Raw genomic sequence first — 16,571 nt, 5'->3', positions numbered from 1 at the left:
GGTGCCAGGTCATGAAGGACTTCACATGCTGGCTGCAGAACCCTGGCAGAAAGATAAAGATGGCTGGATTCAGCAGTGCCATGGGGAGGGCGAGGATGTAGACTTCAGAGATAGCTAGAGGTCTGGAGCTGACCTGGCAGACCCATGGGATCTCTTTGAGAATGTAAGAGGCTACATGTCCCTGGGAGAGGGAGGCTTTGAAGCAAAAGAGACTGTCCATCTCACCTCCCCCAGGGACATGTAGACCCTTAGCATTTGCCAGGCAGCCAGGAACGAGTCCAGACAGGACTCCCGGATGACTCAGAAGCCTGGCAGGCAGTTCCTCCTAGCGGCCTGCACCAGGGAGTTCTAGCCCTGCTCAGATGCCCCAGCTGCCTCCTCTGCTTGGCAGCCTTGAAACCAGGGAGGTGGCCCCTTAAACTTGAAGCAACCTATTGCTCTTGGAGAAGCAGAATCATAGATTAGGAGTTAGAGATTATCTACTCAAAACCATTTTCTTTATAAGAAAGGGGAGAGCCAGGAGGTATAAAATGAGGCCGTGAACTCGGGTCTGTTCTGCCCCTATTTGGTGTTCTTACCCGAGCACACCAGTCCTCTGGCTGTCCCCTGCTCTGCTTGGCCTCCAGGTGGAGATGGCCGAGGAAATTAAGTGGTAGTGCCAGGGCAAGGTGTCATCTCCCACGGGGCGGGAGCCAGATGCTGCTCTGTGGACACAGGGACACACCATCCAAGGTCTGACAAGCCTTTACACGCTGAGGCGATCGGCAGCTGCTGCATTTCAGTGATGCTTTATGTATTTTATCCAGGAATTTTAGTTAATTGACATTGAGGACAATCCAGATGCCTAGACAACTCTATTAGAAACTGGAAGCTCTCAGATTTCCCAACTGCTGGGTGATTTGGGACAAGGCCTCAGTTTCTCTGTCTTAAAGGCAAAAACAGATCACCACCAGGATCCCCTCCATCCCAAGTTATAGCCTTCCTGTGACCCTGTCGCTTCTTGGCCTGCACCTTGCAGGACTTTGGCCTGAGCGCTCAGACTGCGCTTCTCCTGTGTTTCAGTTCTGCTCCTATGGACACCCGCCCCCTTTCCTGGAAGTGCTCCCTCTGCCCTTCCTGAGCCTCCCAAAGTTGGTCATACACGAACTGAACCCTGCGGACATCTGTCTCATCAGACATTAAACAGTGGAAGGAGAGTGACTGAAGCACAGCAGCAGTGTTTCTGCCCAGTTCTGCAGACTCCTGAAGGCCCCTGGGGAAAGAGCCCTGGAATAGAAACCAAAAGACATAAACTCTGATTCTGGCTCTGCAGCCATCAGGGTGAAACCACATGATTAGATTAGATGCTAACTTGCCTCTGGCTCCAACACTATAGATACGTGTAAATGTCACATCTATATATAGATGTGCATCTGCATTATTTAACCTACATGTATAACAGTTTCAAAGTGCTTTCTATCCATTATGTCAGGTGATTGTCACAATAGCCCTTTGAGGTAAGCAGGCTGTGTATATATATATATTGCTTTCTTCGTTGTAGATGAGAAAACCAAGCATCAAGAGTTAAATGAGTTGCCTTGAAGTAATGCTAGTTTGGAAAGAGCTCTTACTTTGGAATAGAAAGTCAAATTCCAGCTATGCCAATTACTTAATGTCACTGAGCTTCAATTTCTGCAACCATAAAATGAGAACAACAACGTCATACCCACTTCCCAGCATGTACCCTCCTTTAGGTCACCTGATGTTTGGGAGTCGGCAGTGAGAGCCAACTGCATGGTGAACCAAAGGTCGGAGACGAGCCTGCTAGGGCTCTGTAAGTCCCTACCCCAAGCAGATTGAAGCTTCCCAAACCTGGTCTCTCCAAGCTGAGGAGGTGAACATTTCAGGGTCCAGGCTCTGAGACTCTTTGGAGCTCTTAGATGCTGAGCATGTGAGTTGCCTTGAAGTAATGCTAGTTTGGAAAGAGCTCTTACTTTGGAATAGAAAGTCAAATCCCAGCTGCGGTGTTGGACCAGGTCTTGCCATGTGTATTGCTTTTGGTTGTTGCTGGTAACTAGACCGCGGACGAAAGAGCACGGACCTTTGAGTCAGAAACCTGAATTTCTAGTCCTCATTCTGCCACTAATTTGCTACATGGCCTTGGCTAAACCCCTTGTCCTCACTGGGCCTTACCCATCTTGTTGGTATAATAGGGTCCTTTCAGCTCTAAAACTATGACATTATGAAATGAGCAAATGCACTCGAACTTAGTAAACTTGAAAGCAAAACCTAAGGGCTCCAGTGCAGCTCCTCCTCCTGGTGAACACTGCTCAGTCCCTCAACATCGCCTTCTTGTTTACTCTGACATGAGTGGGCACTCAATACACAGCTGTTGCATGAATGAATGAATGGTTTTAGGCTTTACCATTTACAATTTAAACACTACTCTCAACAAGGCAGTACAGTTTGGTGGAAAGGGCATGGGCTACAGAAGCAAGCAAATCCCATTTCTGCTGCTAAGTTGTAGGGCCTGGGCCTAACTCCTCAACTTCTCCAAGGCTCAGGCCATTAGTCGTCCTTGTAGCATTGTTATGGGGATTAAGATAGATAATTTACAGGATTTAACACAGTGATTAATATACAATACATGGTCAAGAAATCTTAATTATCAGTACTGATAGCCAAAGAAACAAATATAGTGGCACCAAAAACCTGGCACTACTCATAGACTAATAACAGCAACAATAAATCCTTTATATTGGGTATATTACTTCATCAGCTGTCAAGCTTTTTTATTTTTATTATATTTGTCCGATTTTACCTTTACAATCCTATGAGGTAGGTATTCCATTTGACAGACAACTGAGGCTCAAAGATATAGTGTCCTGGTCAAGGAATGTCACATGGCCAATAGGGGTCAGAGCCTGAACTAAAATCTGTGTCTTCTAATACCCATGTCCTCTGGGGTCTGGCTCACAGTCCATCACGCCACTGTCCTTCCCTGATGGGGACCCAGAGGGGCACATTGTAAAAGTAGTACCCAGTGGCCTTATTTGATGTCATAGAGTCATTGATTAGGCAGATTCCCCAAAGCCTGGGTTCCCTAAGTGCTCTTGAGTGGGCATCACCCATTCTAGAAGGCTTAATGAAAGCAGGGTCTGGGGTTTTCATCCAAGGACTCTGTTGGCTGAGGGGCCAGATATGTTACCTCCCCAAGTGTCGGTGTAACTCCTACCTGGTCTTGTGAGGAATGATAAGAAGAGGAGAGATTAAGAACCACCACCTACTGAACGCTTGCTCAGTACCAGCCATCATTCTGAACACTCTTGTCCACTGTAGAAGAGTCCTTTGCACAGCCTAACTCAATAGGCGAAATGAGGGATTGCTATCACTATGATCAGACATGGAGGAGATTGTAATGACAGAGGAATGAATGGGATACAGAATGTAGACCCAGAGACGGTTGACTGTTCATTAACAAAATTCCGTAATAAATGGACTGTGAAAGAAAGGACTATGGCTTGAGAAAAAGTCGACTGAAGATTTTTTAATGACTGGGGTGACTTAGTTATCCAAGAAAAGGAAGAGACAAGGTGCTGGGAGGAGTGTTCTGCTTTGGTCATCTGGTCACCTGCCTGTGGCGTGCTCTGTGTCAGAATCATGTGCCTTCTCATTGCCCCCATGACTACTGATTAATGTGTCTCTGTTGCCGTGACTCCACCAGTTTGCATCAAATACTCCTGTTAGGACAAGAAGGAAAGGCCCCTTACCTGTTCTGTGGGGATCAGTGGTACAAGCTTCATCCCTCAGGACCTGTCTCCCAAGTCACCTCTCCACCGTGCCCAGCCTTTCACCCACTTGGCTGGCTGAGAGGACCTGGGCTCCAAGCTACCTAGGCTGGCCTCTTTTGTCCCTGATAAAGTGCAGTGATCACAACGAGGTCCTTGCAAGATCCTCAGGAAGCTGTGGTCCTTGGCACTGCTGGGGGCATGTGGAGGGATTCTGTGGGGCAGGAGGAAGCCATGGGAACCTCTTCCCTTTCTGAGATCACCCCTTTTCCTAAATGACTCTGGGATCAGGGGGATACTATATGTTTGCTTTAAGGGAACAGTCTCCTTAGTCATCCAAGTAGTGACAGCCATAAATAATAGAGCAGGAAAAGGGCAGATGGGGCCAAGGCATTGTCTGCTGTGGGCTTCAGCCTTTCAAAGTTCTCTCGGTTCGCGCCTCCCCCGCTCCTCTCTCCTGGAGCACTGCAGTAGCCTCTAAACTCTTGGTGCTTCCAGGTTCTCTGCGCATCCCATCGCAGCCCCACCTAGCCTGCCAAGTCCTCTTCCTACACCATAGATCTGGTGCTAGCACACTCCTGCTTCATGAATTTCCGCACCTCCTCTGGGATCAAATTCTCCATCCTTACCAAAGCCTGCAAGGCTTTTCCCAGTTTGAACCCCACCCATGGCAGTTCTCACCAGAAGGCTCCTGGAGTCATTCCTCACTGTTCTTTTTTTTTTTTTTTTTAACTTTTTCAAGAATGAACTTTATTTCAGGGAATAAAAATGTGACACTTTACAATCCAATGTGAGTAATGGTATTGGTGCTAATTTTGCCTCTCCATATACTGCTAAGATGATTTTGTTTTCTCCAAGTATCTTGTAATTTTAAAATTATGTGTGTTCCAGTGATTCATTCAGAGTTTGCTATTAAGGATGCTTCATAAACTCTGACAGGGCAACTAGCTGATGGTAGGTCTCATTTTACCAGGACTCTTGTTGATGTGGTTCTTCCTAACATTTTAAAATTATCTTTCTATTTCCTTTATGCATATTTGGGGCATTTTTTCCTACAGTATTGTTATTTATAATCTTGTATCTAGTAATCCTAACATTAAAAAAAATTCAACTACACTTTAATAGTTAATATAGAGAAAAACCTCATCGAGGAAGATAAAAGAATGCCAGGTTTTGGAGCTCTCTGATTTTCTCTATCAATGGTCTGAGTGGTCTTTTTATTTATTCATTCGTCTTTAGCTAATGTATTTTCAGGGCCTGCTCTGGAGAGTGCCGTGCTGGAACCTGCTGGGAGCCCCAAACTTTGGCTGGTCCACACTTCCTGCCCACCCCAAACACACTTGCTGCCCTTCAGAGCCTTGGTGGCTTCCCGCATACTCCTTTCTCAGTCTTCAAATCTCCTTAATGAGGTAATGCCCAAGTTTCCCTTTCAGATATCACTCCCTGCTCTGAGCTCCACAACCTTTTAAAATTTTTCATTAATATATGTCGTATTTAATCCCCATTTTGAAAAAATAACAGTCTTGGTTACCATTTCAGTAAACCTTTAGCAGGCTTAAAAGTCAACGTGCTCTCCTGAGGTGCTGGCTTCATCCTCTCTTATCTCGGGAGCGAGTCTTTTGGTTTGTGTGTCTGTTCCCACTCTTCAAAGCCAGAAAGGCCTTGTTCTCTTCCTGTCCAGAGTTTGTGTTGTGTTGAGTTTGTGTTGTGGATGAAGGATGCTCAGGACGTGACACCAGCATGGACAAAGGAGGCCGACGGAAAGGGATGCGGACTCAACAGTCCAAGCAGGTTTATTGCTAAACCTGAGAGGGACCCCTTTGTTCTGGCCAGCAGAACAAAGGGAAAAGGGGTCTTTAATAGGTCAAGAGGCTTTTTATGGCCAGGGTTTTTGGTGGGCTCTTTGAGGGAGGGGTCAGGGAAAGGTGGGTTTCTGGCTTGCTGATGTGTCCTCTGGAGAATGCTTGTAGCCTAAGCAAGATGACGCCTAGGTCTCTCTGTGATGTGGGTGGGCTTATTCGAAAGGTGGTACTCAGGTCCAGATTCTATCACTGACCACTGTGGGAATAGCATGAAAGGGGCCTTAAGTAGCCCCACTGCCCTGTCCCCACCAGTTGGCCAGAGTGATCATCCTGCACCCCCTGCATCAGGTTGCTCCCCAGCAGTTTCTACAGTGGTTCCTTTCCACTGACCTCATCAGGAAAGAGGCAGTGTGAGGTCCAGAAGGAGCCCAGCTGTGCTAACCTTGTGCATTTGGCCCTTCTACCTCAGCCTTTCCGCATTTCAGTTAGATGTGGTGCTGTTCACCTCACAGGGTTGGGGTGAGAAGCTAATGAGAAATCATTCCATTGAATTATTAGGGCCCCTTCCTAACTCCTAACTGATTCTGATTCACACGGCCATCTTCACCCCCAACCTCCCTCTGTTCATTCTTCTGCCCCACTTGTCCCAGCCACCCTGAGTCCAAGGCTCCAGGTGAGCCCCTTCCCAGAGGGCACTGATCCTAAGCAGCTGCATCCAGGTGGGGCCCGGGAGTGTCTGTCCCTCCACCTATCCTGTTGATGCCCCATCTTTATTTCCCAGAGTTGGTACTACGCCACTGCCCAGTTAATCGTGTATTGTACCAGGTTCATCTCCCAGCTAGGCTCTGAGTTTCCTGAGTCCAGGGCAAGAACCGCGTACTGTTCAGCGTCGCGCCCCCGGTCCCCCCATCACGGCCGCCTCTGCTTCCACCACCGTGGCGCCCAGCACAAAGAGGCAGAGCAGAGGTTCCGCAATTTCTTTCTGAGATCGTCTGATTACAGGGTTCACAGCACTGTACAGGCCCGAGGCCGGCTTGTTTCTCCAGGAAGGCTGCAGGCGGGCAGCAGTGCGGAAGGCGCGGACAGTGTGTAGTGCCGATTCCGGCGGGCTGGGGAAGGCAGTCACCTAGACAAGCCAGTCCCAGGAGGGTGCCGGCATCAAGTGCAAAGCCCGGGAGCGCGAGGGGTGCTCTCACACGCTCGGGGCGAACCGCTCTGCCCGCTGGCGCCGCTCCTCCGGGATCTCCCACGGCGCCCGGGCAGCCGCGGGAGAGGGAGGAGGTCAAACACGTAGCCGTCCGCAAGGTGGCTCGACTCCGCGCGGGCGGGTGGGGGAGCCGGGGACTGCCGCTCTGGCCCTCTGGCCTTCGAAAGATCCTCCTGGGCCAATGGCAGGCGGGGCGGCGCGCCCGGATTGGTGCAGGCGCTCTGCTGATCACTGTGGAAACCCCGGCGGCGGCGAACGCGGGAGGATGCGGAGCTGCGGGCGGGGGCAGCCGGAGGGGCGGGCGCCGGAGGCGTCGAGGCCCTGAGCAACCCCGGAGTTTTTTACTGGAGGCAAAAGTCCCCCGCAGACTGGCGGGCGGAGGGAGGGGCGGAGAAGGCGACCGCTTGGGGGCAGTGGGAAGCCGGGGATATTCCGGTGACACTCCCGAGCGCAGGCGAGGAGGCTGGGGGAGGGGGCGCGGTGGGAGGAGGAGGAGAAGACAAAAGCCGAACTGAGCGGGGCCCGGGCGGCACTCGCGGGCAGCCTGCGCGGGAGGCCGCAGTGCACGGGGCTTCCCGGTCGGCGGGCAGGCAGCATGGGGAAAGGGGGCAACCAGGGCGAGGGGACCCCCGAGCGCGAGGCCCCGATGCCAACCTTCAGCTGGGAGGAGATTCAGAGGCACAACCTGCGCACCGACAAATGGCTTGTCATCGACCGCAAGGTCTACAACATCACCAAATGGTGCAGTCGGCACCCGGGGGGCCACCGGGTCATCGGGCACTACGCGGGGGAAGATGCTACGGTAAGGCTGCCGGGCGGCTCTCCCGCCACCTCTCACCGCTGCGGGCGGGAAACAGGAGACACGGGTCCCAGGACGCCAACCGAGACCTCCATCGCCTTGGGCTTGGGGCGGCCAGCGGGGAAAGGAAAGTGTCTACCGAGTCCACCCTCCAGCTCCCATCCCCCGGCATCCTCAGCCTCTGGGACAGCGGTGCCAACTTGCTGTGGGGATCGGATTTGGGAGCCCGGAAGGTAGCGGCGCGGTGGAGAACCGTGCAGGCTGCACCGTGCGCGCCGGGACCCAGGCTTCCGCCTTTCGCGGGCACACCCGGAGCCGGGGACCCCCCCCCAAAGGGGACTTTCGGGCCCAGGGCCTTGGCGCCAATCCCCCCCCCCCCAGCCCCGCGTGGAAGATGGCCGCCCCGGGCGCCGCGGAAAGGAGCGGGAGAGAAGCCAGGTGTGGGACTCGGCGCGCGTCCCTCACTCTCCACCCAATCTAGGGGGCGGGGAAGAAAGGCTAGTCCCTTGCCGGGCTCGTCCCTGCCTGGATTCTTGTCTCCGAAGGTCCGCAATGGCTGTGTTGCTCAGACTGCCGGGTAGCTCCTGTTCCCACGCTCTTCGGACTACCAGGACCCCACCCCAAGGGTCGGCGTTCATGGGGACCGAGGTGGGGAATGGGAAGGAAAAAGGGCTGGATGTTGCGAAGCCTAGCTGGAGAGAGGCCGTGGACTTAGCAGCACTGGGCTGGCTTGGCAACAGGTCCAGCTGCACCCTGAGAGGTTACTCTGGGACTTTGTCTCAATGGTCTTCTGTTTGTAAATCCAGCCAGGAATGCCCTTCCCTCATTCTTGCACTCCTGAGCTGCCCATCTTATCGTCAGCAAATGCACCAAACCCGTGGCTCCACGTTTACACCGCACCCCCTCTGCATCCCTGAACCCCCAGTCTGATTTCTTAAAGGTGCAGCTGGAGTCACCTAGACTCAAAGGGCAGAGAGGGAAAAGAACAGAGGGAAGAAAGGTGGTGCAGTGAGCTGGAAGCCATCAGGGAGAATAGTGAACTTGGGCTGGGTGAACAGGGGAGAGGCCCTGGCAGGATAAGCTTGACGTAGATCATTCCACCTGGAGGTCTGGCATGCTGACCTGTTTGTGGGCCTTTGCTGTCCAAGTTGTATGAGCCCTTGTTGGTGTGTGGAGGTCTTGATTTCCCCACCTCTTCCAAGTCTTAATGCAACAGGCCTAGCCCGGGAGCCAGCCAATCAGCTCTGTTTTCAGGAACAGGGTCCAGGTGTATTCAAGATTGAGAAGAGAGTCTGCCATAGCACCTGCAGCTTTTGGCCCCATCAGCTTTTCCTGCTTTTGAACTTAGGGCCTTGGGTCTGTGGTGCTCATCAGAAAGTAGGTGGTATAAGGTTTTCAAACACCATCAGTGTATTTTCTCACTTGGACTTACGTGCAACCATGTGAGGAGGTTAGGTAAGGGTAATTTCTCAAGTAAAAGACCTCCTGACTCCTGGTTGGGGGTCTTTCCACTATTCCATGTTGCCGGACTTGTTTTCACGTGTTCACGATTTCATAGGTAAATTCCAGAGGGTTTCTTCTGCCCAGGTCGGGCCTTCACCAAAAACTTGCCTGCCTAGAAGGACAAGTCAAATACAATGGATTGGTCTGATCATCCATAGTGTTAAACTGTTTTCTTATGTAGCAAAGAACTTCATAAGTCGTGAGCACTAGATAAATGCATTCGAGTGATATCAGATACATTGACACTAAGATATGTAACAGCTAGAATGTAAAGTAAGCAAAAAGGAATTGGAGAGAACAGTTAAAAATCTATGACAGCTTATTTGGTATAGCAAGACATAAAGAAACTCCTGTCCCCAAAGCCTCAAATATAAGTCTTTTAGGGCATGAAATGCACTAACGGAGAATATAGTTGCATATGGAATGAGCAGTTGGATTCTCTCTTTAACTGTCTCGGTTAGGAAAAGGCAATGGGAATTATGGGGTGTTTGGAAAGGGGACTTGAGGAGAGGCAGGAATAGGTTAGGAATCTAGAGACCCTTTTTTTTTTTTTTTTTTGAGAGGGCATCTCTCATATTTATTGATCAAATGGTTGTTAACAACAATAAAATTCAGTATAGGGGGGTCAACGCTCAATGTACAATCATTAATCCATCTCAAGCCCAATTCTCGTCAGTCTCCAATCTTCTGAAGCATAACGAACAAGTTCTTACATGGTGAACGAATTCTTACAGAGTGAATAAATTCTTACATGGTGAACAGTACAAGGGCATTCATCACAGAAACTTTCGGTTTTAATCATGCATTATGACCTATAAACAATCAGGTCAAATATGAATATTCGTTTGATTTTTGTACTTGATTTATATGTTGATCCCACATTTCTCCTATCATTATTATTATTATTTTTATTTTTAATAAAATGCTGAAGTGGTAGGTAGATGCAAGATAAAGGTAGAAAACATAGTTTAGTGCTGTAAGAAGGCAAATGTAGATGATCAGATGATCAGGTGTGTGCCTATGGACTAAGTATTAATCCAGGCTAGACAAGGGCAGCAAGACATCCACGGATGCAGAAGATTTCTCTCAAAGCAGGGGGGGTGAGGTTCTGAGCCTCACCTCTGTTGATCCCCAAATTCTCACCTGATGGCCCCCCTGCGACTGTGCCTGTCTTAGGTTGTTCCTCCCTTGAGGAATCTTACCCGTAGAGACCCTTATTTTTAAGCTGTTGAGAAGGTAGGTGGCTTTTGCCCCCTGGGGCCTGGACTTCTTCCTCAGAGCTAGGGGACGGACAGAGGATTTGTAGGTCTAGCGAATTTGGAGAGGGACTGCTCAGCAGATAGAGGTCGGAGCCCCTGCAGCATTTTGATGCACTCTTAGGCACTCATCACAATGCAGTAACTTGCTCCCAAGAGGCTGGAAATCCAGCAGACCTTTCGTGCTACAATTGGGGCCTCAATAGGGGATTTTCCTTTTTCTGTAGAAAAAAAGACTTCAGAAATCAGGACTGCCTCATCACCAAAACGATGACCTAGTCAAGAGCATGGGTAACCTAGTCAGTTGACATTTTGCCTTTGCCTCCCCAGAGAAGTTAAACTTGGCCTTGCCTGTAAGAATAAAAGTTGCTTAATGTTTGCAGCTCATAAAGCACCTTCATATAACCTTGTTTAGCCCTCGGATCAGCCCTGTTCTTACCTCTTCTTGCTCCTTGCTCAAGTGGCAGTGTTGAGACCTGAATTCAGGGTCTTCCATCACTGAGTCCTCCCAGCCTCCTTCCCTCCCTTCCTCCCTCTCACCCCTTCCCTCTGGCCCTCTGGCACTTCTCTGGTCTTTGCCTTGCTGTAGGCAAAAGGAACCCTCACCTGTGTCCCAAGGGTGTCTGCTCTTGTCAGGCAGAGTCCCACCGCTGCAGAACTTAACCCACTTGGGACTTTGGATCTTCAACTATGATTCACTGCACATTTATTCAGTTTCTCCATGGCTCTGAGCTGGCCCTGGGCACAAAGAGAAATAATTCACAGACAAGTGATCGCATCTGCTGGGTTCCTTTCTTCCTCTCAAGCTGGGACTTGACTCTGGACCGTCTGCCTCTAGATACCAGCACCCCCAAACCCTGCCCACATTCCCACCTTGTGTGAGCCAGATTTTCCTGCCTTATCTGCATAGGTCACAAGGAGAGGTCAAGATTCATTCGATTTTTTAATCTGGTCCTCTGCTGTTCTTGGGAGAAAGCAAGACACTGAAAATGGAACAAATCCCTGATCTCCTTTAGAAAGGGCAGAAGGCCATGGACAGTATTTAGAAGCAGGGGAGCTGAGTTTGAGTCCTAGCTCTGAATTCCTAAGCAAGGCATTTGCTATGAACCCTACTTTTCATGTCTATGAAATGGGAAGGCTATTATCAGGCTCAAGGGCTGTGTATGAGATCTCTCTTTAAACTTCAGAATGCTCTACGGGTGTGAGGGATCATTACTGTGTGCCCTTTAGCCTAGTGTGTTAAAATGTGTGTGCGTGTCCCCAGCACACTAGTAGTAAGTTCAGTAAATAGGGAAAGAAGGGGTGTGAAGAAGAAACCTTAGTGACTCCATTTTTGCCAAAAGAAAAAGCATTTACTGCACATGAAATCTCTCCTCTGGTTGTGCCGGGGGCAGGGACCTGACAGCAGCAGACTTCTCACCAAGGGCCCTAAACTCACGATCTGCCAGCACTGCACCACCAACCCCCATTGCATCTTCCCCTTGGAGGGGACATGGCACAGGGGCTTTCAGCCCTGCTGGCATCTCTGCTGCAGACAGGAAGTAACTGTCCCTGTCTCCAGCTCTGTGCACTTGGGGTCCCTCCTATGCTTCTCCCTCTCTAACCCCCGTTCCCCAGTCCTGTACCTGGCGCTGCTGCCTGCAGCACTGGGGGCCCTGAGTTTGCTCCTCTGGCACTTCCCAAGTCCCGGGCAAGTGCCCTGATGCATGAAGCCGAACCAGTGACTACCCTTGCTCTACAGAGAAGGTGGACGCTGCCAGAACCAAATCTGATCACTCCCTACTTCTCACTGAGAGGCTGCATGCTGCGTGCGGAGCTGCGAGCTCTACCAGTGTGTGGCCAGGTCAGGGAAGAGGTTGCCAGGCCAAAGGTGGCTGGGGCTGGGTGATGGCAGAAGTGCGGACTGGGGAAGGCCAGGAAGTGTGACATACTGTGGCTTCCACTTGGCAGCCTGGGTGTTCTGGCCCCCCTTCCTGCAGCCTGACCTCCCCACCCCACGGCACACACCTGGGGACAGGTTGCTCAGCTCTCAGCCTCCTTGTCCCTCCCTTCTCTTCACCTGCGTCCTGGGCCTTCTTACTGGGAGTCTTTGGCCTCTCTCCCTGTCAGATGAAGACAGATCCTGGTTCCAGTTCTTGTTCCAAAGTCAGCATTTGGATTGGCCCTGAGTTTGCCTTGCCCCTTGGCCTACCTTGCCCAGCCAGCTATTTTTGTAATCCAGCAGGTACTGGGAACTCTCTGCAAGTGTGTGGGGCACATCTGTGGCATTTTGGGCTGGGTGGTGGGGGCACACAAAAAGTGGTCATCTCTCAGGAAGGGCGAAGCTCGTTTTGATGGAGGCCTTTGTATTAACAGCAGAAAACTAGAGTTAGGCACCTTCAGAGTGTGCTCGTGGGCAGGTAGCTTCGCCTTCCACAGCCTCTTCTCATCTCTAAAACAGGACCTTCTCCGATTAGCGGCTTCTGTGGCCAAGTCCGGGGTCGGGCTAGCCTGCATAACCTCAGCATGTGGCAGTTTTACTGACTGCCAGTGTGTGGGTGCTGGGGAAGGAGAAGAATTCTGGTGTTCCAGAAGCATAAGCCCAGTTGTTCAAAACAGCAGAGGAGCCTGAGTGGGAAAGCCTCCTGGAATTGGAGGGTGCACAGCCGTGGGGTCCTGGCCCCCAGGACAAAACAGCAGAGGACCCTGAGTGGGAAAGTCTCCTGAAATTGGAGGGTGCACAGCCGTGGGGTCCTGAACCCCAGGTTCACGTGTGAGCCTCTGTGAGGCTTTGTGAGCATTGGGGTTATTGCAGCAAACAAGACAGACATGGCCCTGCCCTCATGGAGCTTATATCCTAGTGGGGAAGGCTAACAGAGTGAGTACCTAATCTAGCTTGTGATCTGGGTAACTGTTAGGATGATGATGACACAGGGCAGTGTCCTGAAATAGCCATTTCAATGGGGTGGTTGGGAGAAGCCAGCACAACACGCTACGGGAGCAGGAAGAAGAGCCCTGCAAAGGCCCAGGCGCAGGAATGAGCACCGTGAGTTCTAGGGTGGTTCCCACCAGGCTTCTTTGGGAAGCTGCCAGATCTACCGCAAACAACCGGACAGTCCAGCAGCAGTCCGCATCCCCAGCTGGCAGGCATGTGTGGCGTGTGGGGAAGCAGTCCTGAGTCAGGTGAACCTGGACTTGATTCCTTCCGGCTGTTGCTTGGAGCACAGGATGCCACCTTCCTGCCTTCCAGTCTTCATCTGGACAGTAGGGCTTTGAGGCATCAGGGATGGGATGTAAACAGCACTCCTGGCTCTCCCTGGCATCCCGCCCTCCCTTCCCCTGGCCTCAGGGATGTGAGGCTGCCCCAGAACCCGGGGGAAATAGCAAAGGAGTGGCTTCAGGCCGCGCAGGAGCCTGTCTGTCTGCTCCACCAGGTTCTGTGGCCCAGGCAAGGCCCTCGGAGGCATGACCCAGACCTGCGGGGGTGGGGGCAGCTGGAGGAGACAGGAGAGCTCTACTGACAGACTGAACTTTACCTCTCAGTGAGAGTAGGGAGTGATCACTTTCTTATCAAATGTAACCATTGTTCCTTAGGAAACTATGTTACTAAAGACTTCCAGTTCATTTCCTGAAGCCACATCTGCTTTGAAGAGGGCCAGCTAAGGGGCTTTTTTAGGCTCAGACTTGGGCAGGCAATTAGGTTTCAGTCTGCACCAACACCTGGGCCCTGACTTGGGAAGCTCCCCATGGGGCTCTCCTGGCACCTTCTGGCATCCAAGTTGGGAAGAAGGTCCTCACTTTGTGGGGGAGCCTGTGGCTGGTGGGGTGGGGGTGGCTGGCCCAGAGTGGCAGCTGGCCAACACCGGACCCAGGCCTCCCATGACCGCCCAGGCCCGTGGAAGAGCAAACATCGCTTCTCTAGAAACACACTTGATTAAACCTACCACATCCCTTTCTGTTCAGCTAGGGGGACACAGTCGGTTTTTTTAAACTCTGGGCCCAGTTTTCCTCTGCACAAAGTGTTGCTTTGTAAATCTTTCTAGACATAAATAGAAGAGAGACCAGGCAAAAGGACTCAATGCCAGGGTTGCAGTAAGGAAGTAGGGGAAGGCTGGCAGTTATCATCACCAGGTATTTTCATGGGGGGTTGAAAACACTTTTTTTGAGTTGTCAGCCTTTCCCCCATTCCTCCAGCTTCATCTTTTTAAAAGTTTGAACATTTCCAAACATACAGAAAGGTTGAAAGAGTAAGTGAACAACTGAGATTCACTCATCTCAACATTTTGCCACATTTGCGTTCTCTTTTTCAGTGTACGTGCCCATAATACTCTTTCCCCACTACACTGATTTTTTTGTGATTGCTCCTCATGTTGTCATTTGACTTGTTCCTCTTTCCTAGCAATGTCTGAAGCTTGGTTCAGTGCAGGGTGAGTGTTGTTTACCCCCTGGGATATCTCATCCGGGGGACCTGGTGCCAGCTCATCTCTAATGGAAATGCTGTATTTGTTGTGAGATGATTTGTGTAATATCTATAACCTGTCTAGAAAGAAACTGGAAAGAAATATGCTAAACCATTAGCAACAATTTACTGTGGGTGGTATTTATCGTCCTCTTTATTCTTCTGTACATTTCCTAAATTGGCCAGAGTTACACACATTATTGCTTTGTAATTGGAAAAGAGATTAAAATGTACGCTACTGTTTTTATTTTAAAAGTGATACAGAAATTTTAGAGAAAATTTGAAAAATAATGAAAATAAAGCAAGGCATAATGCTACCACCTTAACATACACTAGCTTAGAGCTTCCCCAACATATTTTTCATAATTTTTATAATTATTTTCAACTCTTTCAAATCATGAAAAAGCTTTTTCAGAAATGCTTCTTACCTAATCCCGTACTTGTCTGGTTTAACATGATCTAAGCAGATCTTCCAGACTGTAGTAGTCTCTAGCCTTGTTCCCTTCTCCATAGCCATGTGCATGGGGTGGTGGGTGGTGCCGTTTGGCAGGCACTGGGCATCCTGCTTGTGGAGCCTGCAGAGACTCCTGTCCTTTCTGGGCCCTGCCCACTGTGGCCTGGAGGGGTATTTTTTCTGACTCCCCAAGGGAACCCACTATGCACACACCCTTAGCGAGCTCTGCCTCTCTTCAGGGCAGAGACCCAGGCAGCCCCGTCTCTGCATTTGGGCACTGAGTTGCAGATTTGCCCAGAACGAAATCCCAGAGAGCATATGGGGCCGGATCAAGGGAATCCCCGTTCTGCATCCTGGTGGGATGCAGAGTTCCTGCTGGTAAGCCCTGCCTTCCTGGGGAGCCTCCTGCTTACACCTGCCCCTCTGCTCCCCAGGATGCGTTCCGTGCTTTCCACCGCGACCTTGATTTTGTGGGCAAGTTCATGAAGCCACTGCTGATTGGAGAGCTAGCCCCTGAGGAGCCCAGCCAGGACCGTGGCAAGAATGTAAGTCCGACCAGGCCAAGGAAGGGGGGCTGTGTATGGGGAGAGAAGCCCCCAAGGTGGAGAGTAGGCCACAGGAGCTTCTGCCAGTCCAGGGGTAGCCAGTGCCCATTACCAGGGGTTGAGGAGGACTCAGAGCCTCTGTAGGAGGCCCCTCCTCCTGCTGCCAGCCTGGTCTGGTCCCTCACCTTGGAGCAGTCATTTCCAGCCTCCTCACCCCTGGGCTCCTGGTGGGGCCAGGCTGGGCACAGGGTCTTCCTCCCTTGCCCAGCACCCCCACTATTATATCGCACCTTCCCAGGGATATCTGGGCTGTTCCTCATGTCCTCCAGAAATCACCGTCCCCTCCCACTGGTCCCCACATCTCTGCCTTTCCCTCTGGGCTGATGAGATTGCCTTCACCCCTCACTGGAGCTGACCTGGGGTTTCATCTTCCTGCCTTCACATGTGGCTCCAGCTTCCACCCCCTTCCAGCCTCCCCTGCCCCTTCCAGGCAGGCAGTTCCGCTCCTCTCTGCCTTGTCCTGAAGACTCCCTCCCTCCTGACCTTGCTTCTCTAGCTCCCACCGCCTTTCACTGCTGCTTAAATGATCGGTAACCACTCACTCCTCAGATTCTTCACCACCTAGAACCCAGGCTCCCAAACCTGGCCACCTCTACCCACACGCCATTCTGTGCGACCTTTCAGATATGCTGGGTATGTCCTAGGGGATGCCGTTGGCCCCCTGGCCTCCACTCTCTCCCCTCCCCTGCCCTGCCCCTGCCTGCCATCTTCCTCTTTCTCCCAGCGATGCTCTCATCTCC

General features: G+C 51.2%; 1 protein-coding gene across 6 annotated transcripts in view; it reads left to right on the top strand.

Moving 5' to 3' along the window:
- FADS2 (fatty acid desaturase 2) overlaps positions 1 to 16,571 on the top strand; it is a 117,710-nt gene that overhangs the window by 79,685 nt on the left and 21,454 nt on the right. For 4 of the 6 annotated variants that reach the window (XM_073217667.1, XM_073217668.1, XM_073217666.1 and 1 more), the window contains exon 3: positions 15,661 to 15,771. In XM_073217667.1, the coding sequence (XP_073073768.1) occupies positions 15,661 to 15,771 (111 nt within the window). Of the gene's footprint in view, positions 1 to 7,080; positions 7,579 to 15,660; positions 15,772 to 16,571 lie in introns of those variants that run through there. The other 2 variants (XM_017677329.3, XM_073217665.1) reach the window with 2 other exon arrangements.

This window comes from Manis javanica, chromosome 11 (assembly GCF_040802235.1).
Source record: "Manis javanica isolate MJ-LG chromosome 11, MJ_LKY, whole genome shotgun sequence".
NCBI lineage: Eukaryota > Metazoa > Chordata > Mammalia > Pholidota > Manidae > Manis > Manis javanica.
This window is presented reverse-complemented; position numbering and strand designations above follow the sequence as displayed.